At 55.6% G+C, this 26,259-nt stretch overlaps 1 protein-coding gene across 4 annotated transcripts; it reads left to right on the top strand.

The window, feature by feature from the left end:
- Positions 1-88: 88 nt before the first annotated feature.
- On the top strand, positions 89-25,311 carry SSC5D (scavenger receptor cysteine rich family member with 5 domains). 4 transcript variants are annotated; one of them, XM_073796213.1, is made up of 14 exons: positions 89-977; positions 1,437-1,463; positions 1,786-2,094; positions 2,792-2,911; positions 3,101-3,214; positions 3,560-3,868; positions 5,604-5,921; positions 6,143-6,319; positions 8,894-9,211; positions 11,407-11,979; positions 12,059-12,376; positions 12,534-12,701; positions 19,747-19,911; positions 22,988-25,311. In XM_073796213.1, exons 1-14 carry the CDS (start codon positions 515-517, stop codon positions 24,850-24,852), a joined length of 5,244 nt encoding a protein of 1,747 aa, XP_073652314.1. In that variant the 5' UTR covers positions 89-514; the 3' UTR covers positions 24,853-25,311. The 4 variants fall into 4 exon arrangements, with proteins under 4 accessions (XP_073652314.1, XP_073652315.1, XP_073652317.1 ...); XM_073796214.1 differs by having other exon boundaries at positions 12,062-12,376; positions 22,988-25,310; XM_073796216.1 differs by having other exon boundaries at positions 89-568; positions 22,988-25,310.
- The last annotated feature ends 948 nt before the right edge of the window (positions 25,312-26,259 follow it).

Below are 26,259 nucleotides of genomic sequence, written 5' to 3' on the forward strand. Positions count from 1 at the left end.
CCTTCCGTCTGGCTCCTCCTTCCCCGAGGTTGACATTAATTGTTGGCAGCGGGGGTGCTGGACTGGGGGCAGGGGAGGCAATGAGCTCAAGGCAGCCCTGCTCCCTGCCAGCCCTCTGACTCAGGCTCCCCATTACCGAAGTTTTTCCGCCTCACAGCTGCTTAGTGCAGAGAGAGAGAGAGAGAGAGAGAGAGAGAGAGAGAGTGTGTGTGTGTGTGTGTGTGCGTGCGTGTGTGTAGTCGCCCTCCCCTACCCAAGCCTTGACCCTTGGTTCCCCAACCCCTGACCCCAGTTTCCTCGGGAGACACGCAAGTTCAACCACGGCTCCCTCAGACAGGAGGTTGGGGACTTTTGCGTGCAGATCCACCGGGGGGGATGGAGAGGGGAGTTTCTCTGTCTCTTTTCCCAATCCAGGAAGTTCTTCCTGGTGTCTGGCTGCAAGCCCTCTTGCTACACCGGGAGCCCCACTTGTGCCAGGTCCCCAACCCCGGCATCTGATGTGAATCCATCCTTGATGCTCTCTGGTCCCAGCACGCTTCCCTGGCTGGACAAGAGAGGAGGCAGATGGGTGGGCACCCCACCCGTGCACCCCTGTCCCCCAGCGTACGCCCCTGCCTGGATGCTTCCCTGCAGCCTGCTGCCCCCAGGCCGGCTCCCCAGTGGGTGTTTGCAGTTGGACACCCTCCCTGCTGCCTGCCACCGCCCTCCTCCCCAGGCCTCAGCCGCCGGCCAGCCCCCTCCCCGCCCCCCCCCTCCCGTCCCCTGCTGCCTCCTCAGCAGCCTCTCCTCCTCCTGGCAGAGCATCCAGCCCCTGCCTGCTCCTCCCCAGGTCCCAGGCGCCTCTGGCAGGAGCCTCCCTCTCTCCCTCCCTCCCCCCCTCCCTTGGCCGCTAGCTCCTCCCCTCTCCTGCTCCTCTCCCCATTCACCCCATCCCTGCCCCGACTCTGCAGACATGAGGGTCTTGGCCTGCCTCCTCGGTGAGTGACCCTTCTCCTCGGGGACTCGGGCCTGGGCCCCACCCTCTGACCCCTGAGCTCACCCACTGGAGAGCCTCAGACTTCCGGGGCCTCATCCCTGTTGCTTGGGGGATACAGGACATCTGGCCCTCCCTTGCCTGATCCCCCAGGGACCCAGCCTCTGGCACCGCCGTCCTACCCTCTTAGGAGCCCCAGAGACCTACCTCCTACCCCCCCACCCCCGCCCCATCAGCCCTGATCCTGTGGGGGGTCACCCATCATTTGACCTTTAGTCAGGCCCCTGGGGGAGTGCAAAGGGCCTGGGTGCCTGCCCTGAGGCATCTGGGGCCCCGCCCACCTCAAGGACCTGAACCTCGCCAGGCCCAGGCCCTCGACCCAGAGTCCTGCTTCCCAGCGGCGGGGTTTCTGGTTCAGAGGCATGAGGCCTCACTCTGTCCACCCCTCCAACCTCCCTTCCAGTGGCTCTGATGGGGATCCAGGCTGTTGGTAAGTGGCCCCAAACACTTCTTCCATCTGGCCTCACTCAGCTGCAGGCCCACCCCGTGCCCAGCCTCACCCTCCAATGGGACCCTGTTCGCCCCCATCCGCCTGTGACCTCGGGCACCACTTCCCCCAGGACCACCTGGGCGACAGCCTCCTGCTTCCTACGGGGCACCACTGCTCCCCTGGGTACCCAGGAGTTGGGCTCCCCGTTAGCGGCCAGGACACTGGCCTCCCGGTGATGCCCTGCAGGACAGCCCCCAGCCCGTACCCTCCCCCTGGCCCCAGGGTCTCCAGGACATCACAGCCTTTCCTCTGTCCTCCCCAGAGTGGCTGCGTCTGGCCGATGGCCCCCACGGGTGCGCGGGCCGCCTGGAGGTGTGGCACGGCGGGCGCTGGGGCACCGTGTGCGACGATGGCTGGGACCTGAGGGATGCTGCTGTGGCCTGCCGCGAGCTGGGCTGTGGGGGCGCGCTGGCTGCCCCTGGAGGCGCCTTCTTCGGGGAGGGCGCGGGGCCCGTGTGGCTGAGCGAGCTGGCCTGCCGGGGCGGTGAGCAGCAGCTGGGCCTCTGCCCCCACCGCGGCTGGAAGGCCCACATCTGCTCCCACGAGGAGGACGCAGGCGTCGTCTGTGCAGGTAAGGGGCCCTCGACCCCCTCCAAGGAACATTGCTTCAGAGACGACCCAGGGACACAAGTCCTCAGTCCAGTAACTCTGAGAATCCAGAAGTCCAGACACCCCACCCCTGACACCCCCTGCAAAGCCAGGACTTACCACTACCTTGGAGGGTTCCTGCCTCACTCAGGGCCTGCCCTCTTTATAGCATCTGGGGATCGCATGGCGGGGATATTGAGTAATATCTTCCAAACTGAGGGGGAACTTTGAGACCAATAAAGAAAGCAGTAAAGAACAACTATGAAGTTTACTGTGGGGAACTCATACAGGCAGGATGGATCTGGTGGGCAGTGATCCATTTATCTGCAGCTGTGCTGCACACCACCGCAAAGGGTGCAGGAAGATTTAAAGGGGCCAAGGCTAGAGACAGAATCTGAGTACCAAGGGAGAAGCATGTTTTCCTTCCCCCAGGGGGTCTTATGACCATCATTCCTCATGGACCATTAATCCTCTATGTCAGCAAAAGGCATCCTTCCTGTTTTCGTATCAGACGAAGGCAAGGGTAAAAGTTGATAGGGAACCTCTCTGGCTTGGGCGTGTTCCTCGTGAGTGGGACAAAGCTCAGCCAGGCAAAGAGGGGAGGGGGCGGGGCCGCAGGCCTGAGATGGGGCTGACAAAACAGAGCCAGTGCGGTCCAGCCACACGCTGCTCTCCCGAAGGTCAGCGTGTGTCGGACTCCAGGGATTGGGACGACTCACCTTCAGTCCTGGATGGGGACCCCTGGCCGGGGCTGTCTGGGGAGCTGAGCCCCGGCTCTGAGGAGGCCCCGGTGATGCCTGGTGAGCCCCCCCCACATGTGCCCTGTCTCCAGCTTCGGCTGTGAGGGAGAAGGGACAGAGGTCCGTCTCCTCCACAATCCCGAGGGCCCCCGCCAAGGCCCCCTTCGGACCCCTGGGGACTCTCGGGACTGACCTGCGGCCCCAGGAGGTGCAGCTGCCGATCTCCCTCCCTGCTGTCTCCTCACCCAGCCCCCCGCCCAGCCGGGACCCCCCAGAGCGGCTCCCGGAAGAAGAGCCCCCGGCCGCCCAAGCCCGCCAAGTCCACTAGGGCCCCTTTGCTGACTGCCGGAGCCCCCCGCCAGGGTAAGTCCGCGCAGGCCTCCCCTCTGCAACAAATCTGGATGGGGTGAGGCGCTAGGCCCCGCTGGACCAAACTGGGACCCCCCCCAGGTATGCGGGGGCACTGCATCCCCCGGGGGATTCACAGTCAGGCCCAGGCTCCCCACCCGGTCAGGAGACCCGGGTGTCCACTCCCGGGACCCAGGCCCTTGGCCTGCTCAGATCCTGGCTCTCCCCTTAACAGCCGGCTGGCAGGCCCATCTCAGGCCACTGACCACCCCCCCACCCCACCCCCGCGGCTTGAATCCGCGTATCCCCAGCTGCCTCGCACGAGGCCCCTGACTGCCCCTCTCCCCGCCCGCCCGCCAGAGCGGCTGCGCCTGGTCTCCGGCCCCCACGGGTGCGCCGGCCGCCTGGAGGTGTGGCACGGCGGGCGCTGGGGCACGGTGTGCGACGATGGCTGGGACCTGCGGGACGCCGCCGTGGCCTGCCGCGAGCTGGGCTGCGGGGGTGCGCTGGCCGCCCCCGGCGGGGCCCGGTTCGGCCCGGGCGCAGGGCCCGTGTGGATGGACGACGTAGGGTGCGGAGGCGGGGAGCAGGCCCTGCGGGACTGTCCCCGAAGCCCCTGGGGCCGGAGCAACTGTGACCACAGCGAGGACGCAGGACTGGTCTGCACCGGTATGTGCCCGCCTCTCCAGACCCCTCCCCCAGGGCCACGCCCCCTCCCCGCTCACCGAGGTCTCAACTTTAAGGAGCTCTCTAATCCCCTTCCTTCCCCCCTCCCTCTCTTCTTCCCTCCCTCCCCCCTCCCTCCCCCCTCCCTCCCTTCCCCCTCCCTCCCCCCTCCCTCCCTTCCCCCTCCCTCCCCCCCTCCCTCCCTTCCTTACTCCCTTCCTCCTTTCCTTCTCTCTCTCCCTCCTTCCTTCTTTTCACACTCATTAAGCCCCATCCACACCGGGCACAGACCCAGTTCTCACTCTCCTGACTTTTAGGAGGCAGGGGTGGCCCACAGGTGTGGGGTAGGAAAGTTCAAGGGCTGCACCCACTAGAGGAGCCTGCCCGCCTACCCGCACAGGGGGCAGGAAATGTTTCAGTCGGTGGATGGGAAAGGGGAGAGGGAGCTACAGAGGAAGCTGGGAGCCAGCTCTGGGCCTCACCCCCACCTGCCTGGCCTCCTGGGTGGATGTCCTCGCCCCACCCTTCACGGATGCAGGACAGAAGCTCAGAGATGTAAAGCAGATGGCCCAGAACTTGACTGCCGTGTCTGTCCCACTACACAGATGGATCTGGGTATCTAGCGTGTAGGGTGTGGTGGGGATGGAGACCAAGGGGACACAGGTCGGGGCACAGATTGGTGGACCAGAGGCAGTGATGGTGGTGCCTCCGTGGGAAGCACATGGGGGCAGAAATGGGGCCTCTGAAGCCCAGTTCCCAGGAGGTGAGTTGAGTCTTCAGCGGGAGAAGAAGCTGTTGGGGAGAAGAAGTGAACCCCATTGAGGGGCCCGGGGGCTTGGTATCTTACCAACATCTTTGCTCCTCAGGGCATCCCCATGAGGGAGCGTGTCACTCACAGCTGGGTGATGCAGGCAGGAGTATCTCTCCCTCTCTGGCCTGTCCTTTTCTCTAGACACCGACTGCAGGCTAGAGAGATGGACTCCACACTCCCCAGAGGTCACCCAACTCTCACCCCACAAAGACCCAACAGAAATGTACCCCCAAACCAACAAGAGGTTAACATCTAGACTAGTGGTTCTCAACCGCACTCCCCAGGTGATACGGAGACATTTCTGGTTGTCATGACTGTGTGGGGCACTGGGGGTGCTGCCGGCATCTGGGGGGTGGAGCCCAGGGATGCTGTGGACATCCTACTGTGCACAGGATGGCCCCTCACAGCAGAGAATGCCCTGACCCCCGTGTCAGGGGCGCTAAGGCTGAGAAGCCCTGCTTTACAGGCTGGGGAAGGCAGCTGGGGAGTGGGGACCTGCCTGGGGAGGTGGGTGGAGGGCATCAGGGCCAGCGTCCCCAGGGCTCATCCCTGGGGAGGCAGGGACATGGGGGGCAGTGGATAGACCAGAGTTGAACTCTTGGAGAGCGACTTCCCAGCTCAGAGTCTGTCCCTCACTTGCAAACTGAAGATGGAATGGCTGCTTTCCAGCCCCATCTTGGGCGTGAAGCGGGACACCACACATAGCCTGTACCTGCTCACCCATCCTAGTCACCTGAGCATGAGGCTTATATCCACTCATCCATCCTAATCACCTGAGCACGTGGCCTGTACCTGCACATCCATCCTAGTCACCTGCGTGCATAGCTCGGTACCTGCTCGTCCATCCCAGTTTCCTGCGTGCATGGCCTAAAGCTGCTCATCTGTCACAGTTTCCCGTCTCTCTGTTCTCCCTCTCCCCACGTCCAGGCCCGGCCCCCAGGCTGCGTCTGGCAGACGGCCCCCACGGGTGCGCGGGCCGCCTGGAGGTGTGGCACAGCGGGCGCTGGGGGTCCGTGTGTGACGATGCCTGGGACCTACGGGACGCCGCTGTGGCCTGCCACGAGCTGGGCTGCGGGGCCGCGCTGGCTGCCCCTGGAGGCGCCTTCTTCGGGGAGGGGGCTGGACCCATCCTCCTGGACGATCTTCGCTGTCGGGGAAACGAGACGGCCTTGCGCTTCTGCCCTGCGCGGCCCTGGGGCCAGCATGACTGTCATCACCGGGAGGACGCTGGGGCCGTGTGTGACGGTGAGGGGGCCCTGGGGGAGAGGCCAGAGCTGGGGCGTCTCGTGTGTTTTCCGGAGGTGTACCCCAGGGCCCCGCACTCCCTCCGTCCAGCAGCCCACCTGCCGCATGTCTTGCTCATCGTGAAACCTCAGTCTCCATCGGGGGTCCTGGGGTGGCAGGTGTGGGGCACTGCCTGTAGCACAGCAGTGGGTGGTGGTCACCTCTTCCCTCTCACGCCCCAGGTATGCCTCTGGGATATGTCCCTCCCACGGCCCCCGCAGTGGGCAGCAACAGCTCCAGGCCCAGGGAAACTGCATCCAGGCCCCCGCCCCCCACGGTGAGCCAGGCTGCGCGGATAGCAGGCATTTCACCTCCGCCCGCTTCCCCTGCGGCCCCTCAGGAGCCTGGGCCGGAAGCTGGTGAGTCCCTCCTGCTCCCCGCACCCCAAATGTGGGGCTTAGCTGCTGCTGCTTTTTTTTTAAGATTCTTTTCCCATGTAGGCCATTGCAGAGTACTGAGCAGAGCTCCCTGTGCTATACAGTAGGGCCTTATTACCTCTTTTATGTATAGTAGCGTGTATATGTCCATCCCAAGCTCCCGATTTATTCCTCCTTCCCCTTATCTCCTGGTAGCCATGTTTGTTTTCTATATCCGTGACTCTACTCCTGTTTTGTAAATAAGTTCATTTATACCCCCTTTTTTAGATTCCACATATAAGTGATATCATCTGATATTTGTCTTTCTGTGTCTGACTTATTTCACTCAGTATGACAATCTCTAGGTCCATCCATGTTGCTGCAAACAGCATTATTTTGTTCTTTTTTGTCGCCGAGTAGGGGTTTAGCTTCTGTTTCCTGCCCCTCCGCCACTCCCCACAGCCCCCAGGTGCCTCCTTCACTGCCTCAGAGGTCTCGGGGAGAGGGAAGGGTGGAGGGGAGGAGACGGAGCCCACACGCAGAAGGCCCCTGCTTAGTCTAATGCTCTGCTCCAGCTGTCTTGAAACTCACAGGGCCGCCTCCTTCTCGCAAGTATCGAAAGAACTAGTCAGTGATGTTGTTTTAAAATACAGGCTTTAGGGACTTCCCTGGTGGTCCAGTGGTTAAGACTCTGCGCTTCCACTTCAGGGGCCACAGGTTGATCCCTGGTTGGGGAACTATGGTCTCACATGCTGTGTGGTGCGGCCAACAGGTGAGACCACTGTCACTGCAGAGATAGTTGGTTTCTCACAGTTCCCAAGAGGAGGGGGCACAGCCCACACATGACGCAGGGCCACACGGGAAGCACCAGGGTCCAGCAGGAGGCAGAGGGAGCGAGGGGCGACGGTGGGCAAAGCCTGGAGTGTGGCTTCATGGGGAGGAATGGACAAGGCAGGGTGAGATGACTCCGGATGGGCTGGTTTGCATCATTTCGGCGGGTTCTGGAGCGTAGCCGCTGCTCCTGGTTGTCGGGTACATGCCCTGGGGTGATGGGGCAGGTGGATGATGGCTGGAGTGTGTGAGCCTGACAGGAGGTGGTGGGTGAGGGCTCTGGGTGGGTTGGTTTCATATGAAGGGCACACTCCAGTGGTTTCCTGTCTCTGGGAATCAGCAATCCCTCCAGTGTCAGCAAGGCCCCGAGATGTCAAAGCATCAGGTACCGCAAATCAAAAGCCATGATTAATACAGCCATCTCCTCAAGGTTGCCGGAGGCTGAAGAAGTGGGGACTTGATCGCTGTTAGCTGAGGCCTGCTTCCCCTTTTTCTGAATAATAATAATAATGATGATAACAGCCGCCATAGACTCAGCTGTCACTGGCTCACATGACCAGTGCTGGTCCTTCATCAGGTAAAACGACCAGCCACTGGCAGGGTAGGTACCGTCTGGTTTCCACGTTACAGACGAGGCCACGCAGCTAAAAAGTCTGAAAGCCAGGACTCCAATGAGGGCAATTTGTTCCACAGCCCACTTTCTTTATTTTTTAAAAATCATGGTAAAATATACACAACGTAAAATTGACCATTTTAACAACTTTTTGTTTTTCTGGCTGTGCCACACGGCACGCGGATCTTACTTCCCCGACCGGGATCAAATCTGCGCCCCCTGCAGCAGAAGCGCAGAGTCCTAACTATCGGACTGCCAGGGAAGTCCCATTTTAACCATTTTAAAGCATATAGTTTAGTCGTGAAAAATACACTCATCATGTTGTGCAGCCATCGCCACCACCATCTCCAGAGCTTCTTCGTCATCCCGAACAGATAGCCCAGACCCACTGAACACTCACTGCCCTCCCCTCCATCTCCCCAGCCCCTGGCACACAGCATTGGATTTTCTGTCTCTGTGAATTTGCCAGCCAGGCACTGCGTGTAAATGGAATCGTATAGTATTGGACCTTTTGTGTCTGGCTTATTTCACAGAGCATAATGTTCTCCAAGTTCATCCGTATTGTGGAGTGTGTCAGAATTTCTTCCTTTGTAACGGCTGAATCGTATTCCATCGTATGGATGGACAACATTTTGCTTATGCATCCCATTCGTCCATTGATGGACGCTCGGGTTGTTTCCACATTATTGCTCTTGTGAATAATGCTGCTGTGAATGTTTGCGTACAGGTATCTGACTGAATGCCCATTTCACCTTATCTTGGGTGTATATATCCCTAGGAGTGGAATTTCTGGATCATATGGCAATTCTGAGTTGAGCTTTCCAAGGAACCACCCTTTACCCCTGACTTTTTTTTTCTTTTTTTTTGGCGTGCCGCGAGGCTGGTGGGATCTTAGTTCCCCAACCAGGGATTGAACCCGGGCCTCGGCAGTGAAAGCACGGAGTCCTAACCACTGGACCGCCAGGGAATTCCCTATCCCTGACTCTTTATTCCTGTGCCTGATGCAGACGATGGCACAGCACAGGCCTGGATAAACACTTGCTGCTGGGAAGGAAGGGTGGATGAATGGAAGGAAGATGGAGCGAAGGTGGAGGAAGGTCTGACTCGAATTCTTTGGGTCTCTCCCACCCCAGGGTCCCCCCAGCTGCGCCTGGTGGCCGGGCCCAGCAGGTGCTCAGGCCGGCTGGAGGTGTGGCACGGTGGGCGCTGGGGGACCGTGTGTGACGACAGCTGGGACCTGCGGGACTCGGCTGTGGTCTGCCGGGAGCTGGGCTGCGGTGGACCTCGGCAGCCAGACCCTGCTGCTGGCCGCTTTGGCTGGGGCGCTGGCCCCATCTGGCTGGACGACGTGAGGTGTGTGGGGACCGAGGCTTCCCTCGCTGACTGCCCTGCCGCTCCCTGGGGGAAGCACAACTGTGCTCACAACGAGGACGTTGGAGTTACCTGCACTGGTAAGGAGGCCCTGGCCATTCGCTGGCTCCGGGAGGGCTTCCTGGAGGAGGGAACGGGAACTAACATTGGCACTAACATCGATTGAGCGCCCACCTCCTAAGCCCCCGCCCGTGGCCGTATTCACACCTCACGATGCGTCCAAATTGGTGGATGTTATGCCCATTTTACTGATGAAGACGCTGAGGCACAGAGAGATTACACAGCAGCTAAGCGGCACAGCTGGGATTCTTCCTCCTCTTCTTCCCGCCAAGAATCAAGAAAGTCTCCCACCTAGAGGGAAGCTGAAAAGGAAGAGGAAAGGAAGCAGGCATGGGGCACCGGGAGACGGCAAGAAGCCCATGTGACAGGAGGGCCACTTGAAGTAGACTCAGGCTTGGCCCGTGTTCATTCATTTGCCGTTATTTATCCAGCGCCAGACACTGAGCTAGGTATTGGGTCCTCAGAATGCAACGAACGCAACCCTGGCCTTTGAGAGGCTCACAGTTCACTGTGAGAAAGAGACGCCCCGACAAATCGCTGGAAACCCGTGTGACACATTATCATTTGGGAGGTCCCCAAGACCACCCTCGGGTTCCATAGTTTTCTAGAAGGATTCACAATCAGAAAAGCTGTCTCGCGGTCCAGTGGTTAAGACTTCGCCTTCCAATGCATAGGGTGCAGGTTCAATCCCTGGTTGTGGAGCTAAGATCCCACATGCCTCGCAGGCAAAAAACCAAAACATAAGACAGAAGCAATGTTGTAACAAATTCAGTAAAGACTTTTGGGCTTCCCTGGTGGCACAGTGGTTGAGAGTCCGCCTGCCGATGCAGGGGACACGGGTTCGTGCCCCGGTCCGGGAAGATCCCACGTGCCGCGGAGCGGCTGGGCCCGTGAGCCATGGCCGCTGAGCCTGCGCGTCCGGAGCCTGTGCTCTCTGCAACGGGAGAGGCCACAACAGTGAGAGGCCCGCGTACCGCAAAAAGACTTTTAAAATGGTCCATATCAGGACTTCCCTGGTGGCACAGTGATTAGGAATCTGCCTGCCAATGCAGGGGACACGGGTTCAATCCCTGGTCCGGGAAGATCCCACATGCTGTGGAGCAGCTAAGCCCGCGCTCCACAACTGCTGAGCCCGCGAGCCACAACTACTGAAGCCCACATGCCTACAGCCCGTGCTGTGCCAGAAGAGAAGCCACCGCAATGAGAAGCCCGCGCACCGCAACGAAGAGTAGCGCCTGCTCGCTGCAACTAGAGAAAGCCCGAGCGCAGCAACGAAGACCCAACGCAGCCAAAAATTTAAAAAGTCAGTTGAGGGAAGAGGCATGTGGGGCTGGGTCCAGGAGAGACCCTTGTGGAGCTTCCTCACTTAATTCTCCCAGTGACGACGCAGGACAACTCACGTGAAGTATTGCCAACCAGGGACGATCTCCCAGCCTTGGCGTCAGAGTGTTTATAGGAGCGCAGTCATGAGATGTGGCTGGTGGCCCACTGGTGGCCCGTTAAGTCACAGTGTTAGCAGAGATGATTTAGGTGGCCCTGGCCCCACAGGGAAACAACACACTCTTACCAGGCAGGATGTTGAAAGGGCTTGGAGCTTCCCCCTTCCCCCCGGCAGCCAGGGGCAAAGGGCCAAACCTTTCTTTGGACAAGATTAACCCTTATCCTGCATCAGTAACCCTTGGCATTGCCCATGGTGTCTGCCGCCTTCCCTGTGCTGATCAGAAAGATGTAAGGTGAGCCGTGGCAGCTGGGAGGATGGAGTCAACCATTCTGCCTGAAGCTAAGGCACTTTCCCCTTTCCCTCCCCTCCTGAGGGCCACGGGAGCCACAGAAGGGTTTTGAGCTGGGCAGTGGCCTGGTACCACCCTGGTGGGGCGGTGAGAGCTTCCCCCCACACACGGGGTGTGGGGGAAGACCAGTCAGAGGGTACAGGAAGCCAGGCAGTGGCTGGGCAGATGGAGAGGATGGGTCAGTGTGACGGGGTGAAGGGGGGCAGTCACATCATGATTGTAAGTGCCCAGAGGTGGGATGGTGCCGGCTGTGGCTGGCCACCGTATGCCCAGGTCTGGCACAGGGCCTGGCTCGTAGGAGATGCTTTGTAAACGTCTATGATGTGAATGAATGCATGGGAACTTGGTGGTTGTCTGTAGGGGGAGATGAGAGAGGACAATCACGGTGTCTGCTGTCTCCCCTGTCCTCCCCTCCTGTCTGCCAGGGACCCCCGGCCTGGACTCCATCTCAGACCCCTTCAGTTGGAGCTGGATCCCTGGCCTGGGTAGAGATCCAGACGCCTGGCTCCCGGGGGAGCTGGCCACCAAGCCCTCTGCGAGGCGGACCCCCAGCGTTCCTGAGAAAACCACCACCAAGGCCCCAGGGAAGATACCCAAAAGCACAAAGAAGTGGGTGACCAAAAACGCAAAGAGACCGACCACTCAGCCCGCCGTGATACCAACCGCTAAGCACTCCAGGGCCACGGGCACCCAGAGTCCCCCAGAACTGACCTCACTGACCACCACCACTCCGACCACTGAGGCCTCCCGAAGACCGACCTCCGCGTTTACCACCAGGCTGACCACGGAGGACCCTCACAGGCTGACCTCACACACCACCGAAAGGCGGACTCCCCGGGTCCCCCGGGAACGGACCTCTAAGACCCTGGCAACACCAACCACCCAGGGCCCCCGAGAACTGACCTCTGAGGCCACCATGGAGCCATTGGCCGAGATCCCAGGAGTAGGTACTCCAGAGTCCTCCAAAGACCCAGCCCCCTCCCCCACTGGGGCATCAGGTGAGAGGAAGGAACGTGGAGGGTGAGGCTGACCCCTCCTAACCCCTGCTGACCCCTCCTGATCTGGGCTGTCTACCAGCAGGCCTGTTCCGGGTTCGTCTGGCTGATGGGCCCAACCGGTGCGCCGGACGGCTGGAGGTGTGGCACGCTGGACGCTGGGGGACAGTGTGTGATGACAGCTGGGACCTGCGGGATGGCATGGTGGCCTGCTGGGAGCTGGGCTGCGGAAGGGTTAGGCCCCGAGTGGGCAAAACCCACTACGGCCCTGGCACCGGGCCCATCTGGCTGGATGACGTGGGCTGCAAGGGAAGTGAGGCCTCGCTGAGCGACTGCCCCGCTAGGGCGTGGGGACAGCACAACTGTGACCACGAGGAGGACGTGGGGCTCACCTGCACTGGTACGGCGGGGGGCGGGGGCTCAGTGGCCAAGGAGTCAGGGTTGCATGGGGGTGGGGACCCAGAGTCACTCCAGGAGATTCGGGAAGGGGACTTCGGAGCAACAGCAAGGACCTCTGAGCCGGGTCGGGGCTGTCCCCTTCCCCAATTTCTCCCAAGGCTATGCAGATGAGGAAGACTATCCTCCCTGGACCTGGGACCCCACCTCAGGAGAGGACCTGGCCAAGGGGACCACCGCGGCAGCGGTGCCTGCACACGCTCTCCCCTGGGGCACGGCTGGGAGCACAGGGGCCCCCTCCCCAACGACGAGGCGCCTTCCAAGCACAGGTGAGGGGCATGGCCAGGGTGGGGAGGGGCCCTCCATAAACCTCTGTGCACCTCCCTGCCGGGCTTCCAGAAAGATCCTCCTAAATGAGCTGGCCTGGGTCTCAGAGACCCCAGACAGGTTTTCCTGGGCTCCAGAGACTCTAAGAACATTCCCTTCCTGGACTCAGCAGTAGCGCTGTCCTCCAGAGCCTAAAGGAGACCCATCCCCACGCCCTGCGGTGTGATTTGCGGAGAATCCGACCAGGCTCAGCAAAGCCCCGGCCCGCAGTCCTCCTGTAAACCAGCCGGGGCCTTGGGAGCCCGTGCCCCTCGATCCGGAGCCTCGACGGAAATCCCCCCAGACCTCACAGCCGAGGCCCACCCTGTCACCACGTTGTCTCCCCACCCCAGCCCCTCAAACCTCTTCTCCCAGCTCACGCTCTGGTCAGGGTCGGGCTATGGCTCAGAGGCGGGGTGGGGACATCCAGGTCGAGGGCTCTGTCCTCAGCCGGACCCCCTTTCTCTGGCCAGTGGGAGCAGCCTCCAGCCCCTCAGCTCTGTCCCTCTCTGCCCCTCCGCCTCTGTCTCGCTGTCACCTGCTTCCCTCCTTCCATCTCTGCTGCCAGGGGCCTTGACCCCCCTCAGATGTTGCCCATTTCTCTACCTTCCTCATTGTGTGTGTGTGTGTGTGAGATCTCTGTCCCATCCGTGCGCAGGGTCTCTCTTGATCACCCTCTGGTCCTGTTTCTCACATTCTCTCTCTCTCTCTCTCTCTTTTTGGCCTGGCCTGTGTGGCACAGGCAATCTTAGTTCCCTGACTAGGGATGAACCCGCGCCCCCTGCAGTGGAAGCGCAGAGTCTTAACCACCAGACCCGCCAGGGAAGTCCCAAAGGAATTTATTTTACTTTTTAATTTTATTTAAAAATTTTTATTTATTTATTTTTCCCTTTCAATTTCTCACCCTCGTCATCTCAAACACTTTTTTTTCACCGCCCATTTCTTTCTCATCACCTTTCTAATTTTTTTTCTTTCCTTATCAAGTTCATACTCGCATCATTTCTATTTCTCTCTTTATTTCCCCACAGTCAACTTCTCTTTATCTTTTCCCCTCTGCGTCTGGCTCTTTTTTCTTTCATTTTCCATTTCTCACTCCCCCACCCCCAACCCGTATCTATTTCTCACTGTACTTCATGGCCAGTTTCTCTTCATCTCTTCTCCTGTGTCCTCCTCTTTTTATTTACATTTTCAGTTTCTCACGCTCATTGTCTGTTTCTCACTATTTTTTTTTTAATTCTTTTTTTTTTTTTTTTTTTTTTGCGGTACGCGGGCCTCTCACTGCTGTGGCCTCTCCCGTTGCGGAGCACGGGCTCCGGACGCGCAGGCTCAGCGACCATGGCTCACGGGCCCAGCCGCTCCGCGGCATGTGGGATCTTCCCGGACCGGGGCACGAACCCGTGTCCCCTGCATCGGCAGGCGGACTCTCAACCACTGCACCACCAGGGAAGCCCTGTTTCTCACTATTTTTCACGGTCGGTTTATCTTTTCAGCTCCGAGTCTCTTTTTTCTTTCTCTTTCTCTGCCCCTCCTCGTCTCTATGCCTCGTCAGCCTCTCTCACCATCTTTCTCATTTTTTCTCCAAGTCCACTCCCCGTCACCGCTGTTTCTCCCTGTTTTTCACGGCCAGTTTCTCTTCCTTTCCCTTGAGTCTTCCTTTTTCTTTCACTCTCACCATCGCGCCCTCCGCTGCGTTTCCCACTCAACCTCCCCCCCACCCAGGGTCGGTTCTCCCCTCAGCTTTTCCTCCGTCTCCTCATCCTTCTCGCTGACTCTCCATCCTACCATTTCCCGCGTGGCGGCTTCTTCCCCCGGCTCTGCCGACCCCGTCCCCCCCGCGACGACCGCTCTCTCCCCGCAGGTGTCGCCGCTTCTGCTCCATGTCCGCAGGACCCCGCCCCTCGCACCTTTTCCCGCGTTTTTCACACGCTCAGCACGCATGCGCACTCCGAGGGCCTCTGCGAGAGGGGCGGGGCCTCGGATGGAGGGGCGGGCAGGGCAGACTTCAATCGCCCCGCGCCTTGTGACGTCACAGGCGCGGTGCGCCTCCTGATTGGCCGGCTGGCCCACGCCGCGGCAATAAAAGCGGGTGAAGCGGGCGGTGACCTCACAGAGTGGCGTCTGCCTCGGTCTGGGCTCGTTCCGGCGGGGAGGGTAGGGGGGCGCGGAGCAGGCATTGGAGGTACGGAGATTTGGGGTGGGGGGCACCTGAGCTGTGAGTTAGGGCTCAGTTTCCAGAGGTGATGCTCCTCACCTGGCAGTGTGGCCAGGATTTCTGAGCTTTGTTCTCTGCAGCCCGGCGCCACCTCCCTTATCCCGTAGCGACCCCTCGTGGCGGAGAGGTCCGATGCTGGGCGCGAGGCACAAATAAATACAGAACTAGGAATTGCACGATGGAAATCTCAGGGGTAACGTGTACAACCTTAGTAATGGGAAGACTTGGAGGGAGGTGCGGGGTGGCGTGGGGAGAGGGGAAACGACAGACAGGAATTCCTATCCTCGTTAGCAAGGTGGCCTTGAAAAAAATGACTGCTTCTTTGAACCTCAGTTTCTTCCTCCGGAAAAAAACGAAAACCGGAGCTCCAAGGACCCTGGAAAGAGTCAAGGAGAGCTCACTGTGCCAGGCTCGCATGATTCCAACTGGGTGACATAGGTCCTGGTGTTGCCCCTGTGTTTCAGGTGCGGGGAACATGAGGCTCAGAGAAATTAAACTTTAACTTAGGAGCCATTATTGAGATCCATTTTAAACGATTTCACGCACAGTTTGCTTGTTGGACTGGAAAAGATTCTGGAATAACTGAAGTCATTGCAAGAGTGAATTCTGTAGTACAGCTCGCTGGGTTCCAGCTGTGGCTGCTCTGGGATTAGAACAACGAGCTGGGTGACCTCAGGTCCCAATCCAATGAGCAAAATGTGTGTGAAATCATTTAAAACCGCAAAACATTGGTTGTTAAAAGTTATTTACCGTAAATGAGCAACAGCTGCAGGATCCCAGGGACGGAGTGATTATTTCTAGTAGAGCAATTGGGAAAGACCTCGCAGAAGAGATGGCGTCATTTTCACCAGCAGACACCAGGAGGAAGGGGATTCTCAGAGGAGCAGAGGCTGGAGTTGAGAGAATTGCATTGCCTGTTTAGGGCACGTCGTCTCTGCTAGACTTTTAGCTGTCTTGTATTTGGCTATGTCAGTTTCTGTTGTTGCCATAACACGGCCACACATTAGGGGCTTAGACAACACACGCTTATTATTTTGCAGGTCTGGAGATCAGAAGTCCCACATGGGTATCACTGGCTAGAATCAAAGTGTCAGTAGGGCGGGGCTGTGTTCCTTCTGAGGCTTGAGGGGAGGATCGTTCCCATGCCTTTTCTAGCTTCTAGAGGCCCCTCCATTCCTTAGCGCATGGCCCCTTCCTCCATTTTCAAAGCCAGCAATGCTGCATCTATCTCTCTGGTCCTTCTTTTGTCTTTACATCTTTGTCACTACAGCCGGGTTAGATTCTCTCATTTTAAGGATTTGTGTGATTAGATTGGGTCCACTTGGATTAACATAGGATAATCTCTTCATTTCAAGTTCTGGAGCCATAATCATATCTGCAAAGTCCCTTTTGCCAGGAAAGGTAACATATTCACAGGTTCTGGGGATTAGGGCTTGGACATCTTTGGGGAGCGTTATTCTGTCTACCACGGGATCTATGTTGTAGAGACTTAGTAGAGACTTTTTACATACTTGTTGAATGAATGAATGAATGAATGAACCAGTGAGAGACCGCTGTGTAAGTCTGGAGAGAGTGTACAGGAGATGAAGCTGGAAGCTTATGAAGGTTGAATTCTCACTTTCCATTTCACTGAAGCAAAATTTCTTGAGGCTTCCTGGATGATGGAATTTGGAGACGCAGACATTAATTCATGTCTGAAATGTTTGCTGTGTGGCAGGCATGAGTACTAACCCCTGGGAACATAGCAGTGATGAGCACAGCAAGGGAGGGGGAAGGGAGGGCTAAGTGTTATAATTTAAAATAGGATGATCAAGAGATGACTTACTAAGAAAGTGCCATTTAAGTGACAACCTCAAGAAGGAGAGGGGGGAAGCCATGCAGATATCTGTTTGGAGAGTGTTCTGTAGAGAGTGGACAGCACATGCAAAGGCCCTGAGATGGGCGTGTGCTTAGCTGGTTCAGGAAACAGCAGTAAGGTCAGTGGGGCGGAAGTGAAGTGGTTGATGGGGATGATGGCAGGAGGTGAGGTCTGTGGTCCATTGTAAAGACATCTGCTGTGATGGGGAGCCTGGAGGGAGCTAAAGGAGCCTTCCAGACAGAGGGAGCAGCATGTGCAAAGGCCCTGTGGTGGGACCTTGGGAGACGGGCAAGAATGCTGGCCTGGCAGGAGTGGAGTGAGCCAGGCAGGGGGAGAGTGATCGAGGATGAGGCCCGTGTCTGGGTTTTATTCTATGTGCAGAAACCCTTGGCATTTTAAGCACTTTAAGTTATGGAGGATGTGATCACATGTGTATTTTCTTTCTTTTTTGGGGGGGCGGGGGGGCGCGCCTTGTGGCATGTGGGATCTTTGTTCTCTGACCAGGGATCACACCCATGCCCCCTGCAGTGGAAGAGCAAAGTCCTAACCACTGGACCGCCAGGGAAGTACCCCACATGTGTATTTTCAAAGCATTTGCTCAGGATGCCGCAGGGGGGTGGATGTAGGTGTAAGAGTGCATGCAGGGAGACCAGAAGGTCCATGCAGACATGACGGTGGCCTCAACAGGGGTGGCAGTGGAGACTGAGAGAAGTGCAGGTGTTCAAGCTACGTTCCGGGGGTTGAGCTGGTAGGTTCGAGTGATGCCTACCATCGAGTGAGGTAGGGGATGGGGACCCGCCTTTTACTGGACCAGGGAACGCTGCGGGGTGGGTGCACAGGATCCAGAGTGGGGATCTTAAGAGCTCCATTAGTGATGCGTTCGACACACCCAAGTGGAGATATGAGATATGCAATCCTGGAGCTCCAAGGAGTGCCTGGGAGGAGGGAATTTGCAGCTGCGGGAATGGATGAGGCTATGCAGATGGACAGCCATGTCTAATGGAGTTTCCACACCCAGTGGGGAGGTGGGATGACTCATGGACTCGGGATATCGCTGTATGTCATGGCTGCGCAGAGGGGAGGGCATCCAAGATTAAATGCCAGATTACAGGCTTCCCTGGTGGCGCAGTGGTTGAGAGTTCGCCTGCCGATGCAGGGGACACGGGTTCATGCCCCGGTCTGGGAAGATCCCACATGCCGCGGAGTGGCTGGGCCCGTGAGCCGTGGGTGCTGAGCCTGCGCATCCGGAGCCTGTGCTCCGCAGCTGGAGAGGCCACAACAGTGAGAGGCCCGCGTACAGGAAAAAAAAAAAAAAATTAAAATGCCAGATTACATTTAGAGGTTGCATGGTAATAAGAGCATCAATAATAGCTAATATTCATTGAATAATCTCCGTGTGCCAGGCACCATCTAAGTGCATCCCGTGTTTGTTTGTTTTTGGCCGCAACGTGTGGCCTGTGGGATCTTAGTTCCCTGACCAGGGATGGGACCCAGGCCCCCTGCAGTGAAAGTGCAGAGTCCTAACCACTAGACCACCAAAGGAAGTCCCCAAAGTGCATACCATGGTTTAACTCACCTCCTCCACGTGGAACATTATGATATGAGTACTATCCTTGTCCCCATTTTATAGGTAGGGAAATTGAGGTCCAGAGAGGTCAGGACAGCGTAGGGCAGAGCTTGGATTCAAACTGCAGAATTCACACTCATAACCACTCCAGCCACGGAGACTGGGAAGAAGCCTGTGATAGAATTAGCTCTGAAGAACCCAGGAAGCACAGAGCAGGGTGTAACTTCCTCAAGGGGAAGCAGGGAGTGACCTTGGAATCAAATTCTAAATAAAAGCTCAACAGGGAAGGAGTGAGGTGCGACCCAGGAGATCTACCCCCAGAGGGAAGATGTTGCCGCTCAGAAGCAGATAGACCTGCTGGGTCTGAAACCCAGTGCTGCTCCTTAGCTGTGTGGCCTTAGGAAAATTCCTTGCCGTCTCTGGGCTTCAGTTTGGTCACCTGTAGGGAAACTGCAGCTTCTTTGCCCACCAGCTCCCCATGAGATTGCCAAAAATTTAAAATGTCTCTCAGCGGCAAGGATGAGGGATAAGGGTGGGCAGTTTGACAACATCTAGAGAGATGCCTTCCGCACGGCAGTCCCACAATTAGGAGTTGAGCAATTCCCACTCATGAAGAATCCACTGCAGCAAAACATTGGCCACAACCGAACCGCCCGTCCACAGGGGCATAAATAAATCGGCAGTTGTGTGTTCCTACGATAGAATGTTACACAAGGTTAAGAAAAAGAAGGAACTAGAGTTATATGCATTTAACTGAAAGGACAGCTTATCACTGGCCAGCCCTGTGACCCCATGGAGTAGGTGCCATTACGATACCCTTCGTACAGGTGAGGAAACAGAGTCGAGGAGAAGTGAAGTGACTTGCTCAGCCAGCTAGGAAGGAACGCAGCCAAAAAGCAGGCTGTGAGAAGGTGTTTGCTGTATATATGTATATGTGCAGTCTTTCTGGTTGTAGGAAGCTAACACATGTGGAAACAATATAGCATTAGGGAGTCCCACCTGTATAGCTGAGGTGTAAAGGCATGCTTGGGAACTATTAACTAAAGGCTTCTCTGACAAAGGGAAGGGATGTGATTGGGCCTCGCAAGGGCTGTAACTCTGCAATGCTGCTTCCTTTTTTTCGATGTATATTTTAATTAAAAAATCTCATCGATCACACACTAATGGATCACGAATGAGAATGTGGCCATATCTTAGAGCACATTTTGAGTACACACGGACCCAGGGAGTACGCCTGCACTTGGTGGGCTGACATTTTAACAGGAAGACAGCTTCAGTTTGTGTTCTTGATGGAGTCCTCCTAAAACCCGGCATCTTGGAAAGAAATCTTCACAACACTGTTATTACTCAGTTCTCCCCGTATCTCTCAAGGTGGCGAGGATGGTTATGAGCCTTCCTGGACGTGGGATACACCTTCAGGAGAGGTCCCAGCGAAGGGGACCCCCACCGCAGGCATACCTGGACCCTCTGGCACCGCTGGCACCATCAGGAGCCCAGGCCATCCCTCTCTAGCTCCAAGGGTCAGTGGGGATACAGGTGAGGCATGTGGCTGGGGCGAGGGGGCCAGGGTGTTTCTGTGGTGGGATGGAGAGGTGGACTCCAGATTTCCCCATGGTGACCCAACTCTCACCCTAGAAAGACCAGGCAGAAATATATCCTGAGACAACGGGTTATTATCTATACCAGTGGTCTTCAACTGGGGGCAACTGGCAACATCTGAAGACATTTTGGGTTGTCATGACTGGGAGCAGGGAGGCTACTGGTACCTGGTGGGTAGAGGCCAGGGATGTTGTTACACATCCTCTGGTGCACAAGGTATCACCCACAGCAAAGAATCATCCAGCCCCAGATGTCAACAGGGCCAAGGGTGAGAAACCCTAACCTATACCATGTAAGTCACTCTGACAAATAAGAAAATGACAGGAAATCCTATAAGAGAATGGGCAAAAGATACAAACAGGTGATTTGCAGAAGAGGAAGCCCAAATGCCCAACGAGTATATCTGGAAGTGCTCACATTCATCATGAATCAGAAAATTCAAATTAAAACAATGACGAGCATGGAAAAAAATTTGAAAGGTAGATAATACCAAGTGTAGGTGAGGGTGTGGGGAGACAGGCATCCCCACTGGCTGTAGCAATTCGATAAACACAACCTAGTGGTGTTTAGTGAAATTAAATATGATTATATGTTATTACCCAGCAATCCTGCTCCTAGATCTATATTCCAGAGAAATTCTTGCACAGGCTTATAAGGGAATATGTGTGAGGATGTATTAGGGAATTGGAGACAAGTTAAGTGTCCAACAGCAGGGTAACAAGGAAGAGAAATGCAGTGGTTACATGTGATGGAATTTTATGCAATAGCTAAAGCAATGACGAGCTATATACACAGCAACATGGTTAGGTATGAAAAACATAATACTGAGGGGAAGGTCAAACAGAATGAGATTTCCAGCAGCATATTATTTGCAGAAATTAAAAGCACAAACACAGAAATACACATACACTTATATATTAACATAAACACATCTATGCATTCCGTATTGTTTAAGATCACACATATGTTTAAGGCCATATGTGAAACACACTAGAGTGGAGGTACCTATGGGAGAGGACGAGGGGATGGAGATTGGGGTTAAAGAGGAGAAAAAGTAAAATAAAACAAGAGAAGACATCGCAGGGACTATTAATGACAACGTACAGTGGGGTATGAGTAGCTTAGCTCTCTGCACCTTGGGTCTGAAAAATTAAAAATCAATACCACTCTAGGTTACTGAGTCCCTGTTCTATCGAACTAAGCTGAGATTCTTGAAATAATAACTAGGCACAGTTAACATTTATCAAGCAATATACCATGTGTCAGGCACTATTTTATGCACTTTATATGTATTATGCTTTAACATATTTATATGTGTTAATCCTCGTAGCAGCCACATGAGCCCTTCATGAATGATGTAAGTGCTATAATTGTTCCCATTTCAGTGATAAGAGAAATTGAGGCACAGACATCAATGACTATGGCAGTATAAATAATCATGAGAATGCTTGTCACGTGCTAGGCATTGTGTAAGTGCTCTGCACACACACGAGCTCTGAATCCTCATGATTACTCTACAAGGGAGGTATGTGGATATCTATGGTTTACAAATGGGGAAGAAACTGAGATTCAAGGCAGGTAAGTGACTTGCCCATGATTACCCAGCTAGGAAGTAATGGAGCTGGGGTTTAAATCCAGGCAGCCTGGCTGGAGGCCAAGCCCTTTACTTAACTGCTCCTCTGACCCTGCAGGGGGACACGACGCACCTCAAAGACCCTGCAGAAAAGTGGAATTCTGTTGAGCTGTGCTGTTCAATATGGTAGCTACTGACACAGGTGGCTATTTAAATTTAACTGAATCAAAAATTTGAAAAAGGAAGGACCTACTGTATAGTACATGGAATATACTCAATATTTTGTAATAATCTATAAGGGAAAAGAGTCTGAAACAGAATATGTATATATGTGTGTGTGTATGTATATATATCTGAATCACTCAGCTGTATACCTGAAACTAACACAACATTGTAAATCAACTATGCTTCAATTTAAAAAATTTAAAAAAAGAAACCCATTCAAAGGTAAAAAAAAGAAAATTGAAAAAGGAAACATTCATTCATTCCTTAGTTGAACTAGCTACATTTCGACTGCTCAGAAGCCACAGGTGACCAGTGGCTACCATATTGGACAGCACCGAACATTTCCATGACTGAGAAAGTGATACTTAATGGCCTAGGCTCTGTATGTAAAGGACTTGGGTTCAGATCTTGTCCCTGGAACTTTCAAACTGTGTGTGACCTCAGGCAAGTTACTTACCCTCTTGGCCTTATTTCTCTTATCTGTAAAAAGTGCTTAAAATTCACATTTACCTGGAAGCAGGGCCTGGAAGAGGGTAAGCCTTCTCATTTTACTCGGGCCTAAAATTTGGGGGTATTCCAAACACTTAGTAATGAAGATAAATAAGATCTTAATACCATAGGTTAAAAAACAAATGAATGCAAAAACAATCCACGATGAACTAAATAAAATTTTAACTAAAGTCAGGATCTGACCTACCTCACCAGGATCTGACAGAGCCAGTTTTAGGGGGGATTCCAGTGAGGTAGGTCGGATCCTGTCTTGGATTAAAATTTTGACTTTTTGTTCATTGTAGATCTTTTGTATTAATTTTGATTGTTTAAAAATATGGCGTAAAGAGATTTGTCTTGATTACTGAGATTACCCTTCAGATTCCCCCTCATGCTATGCACCGTCTCCCACTCCCCTCTCCCTCTTTATCTCCCTTCATCCCATCTCTGCCTTTCGGCCCCCTCTTACATCCCAGGTACCCCTCCACATCCCACCTCCCCCCTGCCGCCCATCTCCGCATCTCCCAGAGGGGAGGACGCCAGGAGGCGCCTGGAGACATGGAGGAAGCGTGGAGGTGGGGCACTAGGGCGGATGAAGTCTGCCGGCGACCCATGACGTCACAAAGCTTTCTGCCTTCCCATTGGTCAGCCCACCCCTAGGAGGCGGACCATGCCGCGGGGTGGGCGGAGCAGACTGACCTCCGCCGGCCGTCTTTCCTCCAACAGGTTCACTGAGGAAACCGTGGCACGAGCGACGGCTGCGGCCCACAGCGGCCAGGACTGCGCCCCCCACCACTTCCCCAGCTCCCTCCGCCTCGCCGGGGCCCCCGGGCCCTGTCCTGACCTCTGACTCCGCGCCGCAGCCCATCCCCACAGCAGCTTCAACGCCGGAGGTGACCTCTGACCCTCCCGCCACTTTGCCGCCCAGCCCAGACCCGGCCTCCTGGATGAACTCTCACCGCACCTTGACAACCCCTGGCCTTACCTTGTCCACGCCTGATGCCACCGTGTTTCCAGCGCTGACCCCTGGGCTTTCACCCACTCCACCACCCACCATGCCCAAAGAACTGACCTCTGACCCCTCTGCACCGGCGGTGGTGACCCGCCTTTCCCCTACCTCAGAGCTGACACCAGAGTCTGACACAACCCCAGTCTGGGACACATCTCCATACCCCAGCACAACTCCAGAACCTTCTAGTTTCCCAGACCCTTCCACAAGTCCTCACCCCACTACCATCCCTCACTCCACCATGACCTCTCACCCTACCACGACCTCTCACCCCACTACCACCCTTTACCCCACCACGACCCCTCACTCCAAGACCTCTCACCCCACCACGACCTCTCACCCCACCACAACCCCTTATCCCACCATGACCTCTCACCCCACTGCCACCCCTTACCCCACCCCCACCCCTCACTCTACCACAACCTCTCACCCCACCATGACCCCTCCTCCCATCACCACTGCTCAACCTATCACAACCCCTTACTCAACCACAACCCCTCAACCCACCACGGCCCCTCAATCCACCACGACCCCTTATCCCACCACGACCTCTCACCCCACCACGACCTCTCACCCCACCACAGCCCCTTATCCCACCATGACCTCTCACACCACTGCCACCCCCACCCCTCACTCTACCTCAACCCCTCACCCCACCACAGCCCCTCCTCCCATCACCAGTGCTCAACCTATCACAACCCCTTACCCAACCACAACCCCTCACCCCACCACGACCCCGCAACCCACCACAACCCCTCCTCCCATCACCAGTGGTCAACCTATCACAACCCCTTACCCTGCCACGACCCCTCACCTCACCACCACTGCTTACCCCACCATGACTCCTCACCCCACCTCAACCCCTATGGTCACTGCCAAGTCCCTTCTAACTTCCTTGGGAACAGAACTTCCCTTTCCCTCTTCAGCACCAACAGTCAAGCCCAGCCCACACCCCGCGTTGACCTTCACGGGGGCCCCTCACCCCTCCACGTCCCAGATGTGGAGCCTAGAGCCCTGTCCAGCAACTGAGTCCAGCCCCTGCAGGCCCTCTCCAGCCCCCAGCGTAGACACACCGTCCACTGAGAACTTCAAACCACCCACAAGCCCGAGCCCCAAAGTAACCTCTCCACCTACCCAGACTCCACACTCAGCCTCTGACCCCACTGTGACCCCTGACCTCCACCTGTCCCCTATGGCCCGCCCCTTGGATCAATCTGCCCCTGACCGCCTCACCCTAGGGCCAACTCCTGGTCAGAGCCCTGGCCCCCTTGGCCCATGTGAAGCCCCAGTGCCACCTGTAAGGGTCATGGCTTGTGATCCGCCTGCCCTGGTAGAGCTGGTGGCCGCTGTGAGGGATGTGGGTAGCCAGCTACAGAGGCTGACACAGGCTCTGGAGCGGGACCAGCAGGAGCGCCACGCCCTGGGACTGGGGTTGACCCAGCTGGTGGAGGCCGCCCAGGGTCTGGGGCAGCTGGGTGAGGTTGTAAAGAGACTGGCAGAGGTGGCCTGGCCCCCCAGCACACCTGCACCAACCACTACTACCCCAGAGGAGGAAGAGAGGCCTCTGCGGGGAGATGTGTGACCTCATCTGGGGTCTGGGGGACTTAAGACACTCCCAAACCCAAATAGGAAAACCAAAGTATCTAATTAAAAACAAAATGTGAATGATGTTTCTGGGGGACTAGAGGAGGTGGAATCACAAGATCTGTTTGTGAATACAACAGGCACCATGTGAGGTGGTGAGGATGGTGAGGACGATGGTGATAGTGGTGATGAGTATGATGGGGGTTATGATGGTGAAGATGAGAATGGTGATGGTTGTGGTGAGGATGATTATGATGATAATGGTGGTGGTGATGAAGGTGACCATGATGGTGGTGGTGGTAATGAAGATCATGGTGATGCCTATCCTGATGGTAATGTGATAGTAATGATGAAAGTGATGATCATGATTGTGATGGTGATGGTGATGATGGAGATGATGGTGGAGATGATGGTGATGATGATGGTCATGAAGATCATGGTAATGACTATTGTAATAATGGTGGTGATGGTGATGATGGAGATGATGGTGGAGATGATGGTGATGATGATGGTCATGAAGATCATGGTAATGACTATTGTAATGATGGTGGTGATGATAATGGTGATGATGGAGATGATGGTGATGAAGATGATCAGGGTGATGATGGCAGTGATGATCATGATGGCAGTGATAATGGCCATGATGAAGCCCCATGAGGGCAGAAATCTTTTGTCTTGTTCACAGATGTATGCCCAGCCCCTAGAACAGAACCTGACACCGACTGCACCCTCCATTAATATTTTTTGAATGACGAGTGCGTGATAATAATAACTAGTGTTCACTGGGCACCTCCTATGGGTCAGGCTCTGTTCTGAGGGCTTTGCGTGCATGATGTCATTTTACCTTCATGAACACCCACTGAGGAGGATACTTTACCACAGCTCAGCAGGGGGAGGGTGAACTTTGGAGCCTAAACGCCTGAGTTTTGAGCCTTTGAGGGCATGACCCTGAGCCAGTTACTTCACTTCTTGGTCTGAGTTTCCCCATCTCTAAAAGGGAAAATAATAATAGTACGCACCTCAGGGGCTGCTGTGATGATGAACTGATAGATTAATACCTATGTGAGAGTGCTTAGCACAGGGCCTGGCTCTTGATAAGTGCTCAATATGTGATAGGTGTTATTGTATTTATCCCCATTTTACAGATCAGGGCACTGAGGCGCAGAGACATTTGGTTGTGTACCCCAGGTCACTCGGAGTGCGTAGTAGAGTCATGATTGGTACCCAGGCCTGTCTGACCCAGGGCCCTTGCTCAGAAGATATTACGTGCCCAAATCAGATTATCCTCGATTCAAGGCTGCCTCTTGGCTCTGGGACTCTAGCCGTTAATTTCCTTTCTCCAGCCTCAGTTTTTCCACCTGTACAATGGGGATAGTGGTCGTTCCTGCCTCCTGGGGTGGTTGTG

The sequence above is a fragment of the Tursiops truncatus genome, chromosome 19 (assembly GCF_011762595.2).
Source record: "Tursiops truncatus isolate mTurTru1 chromosome 19, mTurTru1.mat.Y, whole genome shotgun sequence".
Taxonomy (NCBI): domain Eukaryota; kingdom Metazoa; phylum Chordata; class Mammalia; order Artiodactyla; family Delphinidae; genus Tursiops; species Tursiops truncatus.

Bases quoted from the DNA above. Each gene is read 5' to 3' on its own strand.
- SSC5D (XM_073796213.1), top strand. From the start codon at position 515: ATGCTCTCTGGTCCCAGCACGCTTCCCTGGCTGGACAAGAGAGGAGGC. The intron at 1,464-1,785 runs GTAAGTGGCCCC...TGTCCTCCCCAG, and splicing joins GATGGGGATCCAGGCTGTTG to AGTGGCTGCGTCTGGCCGAT. The intron at 5,922-6,142 runs GTGAGGGGGCCC...CTCACGCCCCAG, and splicing joins CGCTGGGGCCGTGTGTGACG to GTATGCCTCTGGGATATGTC.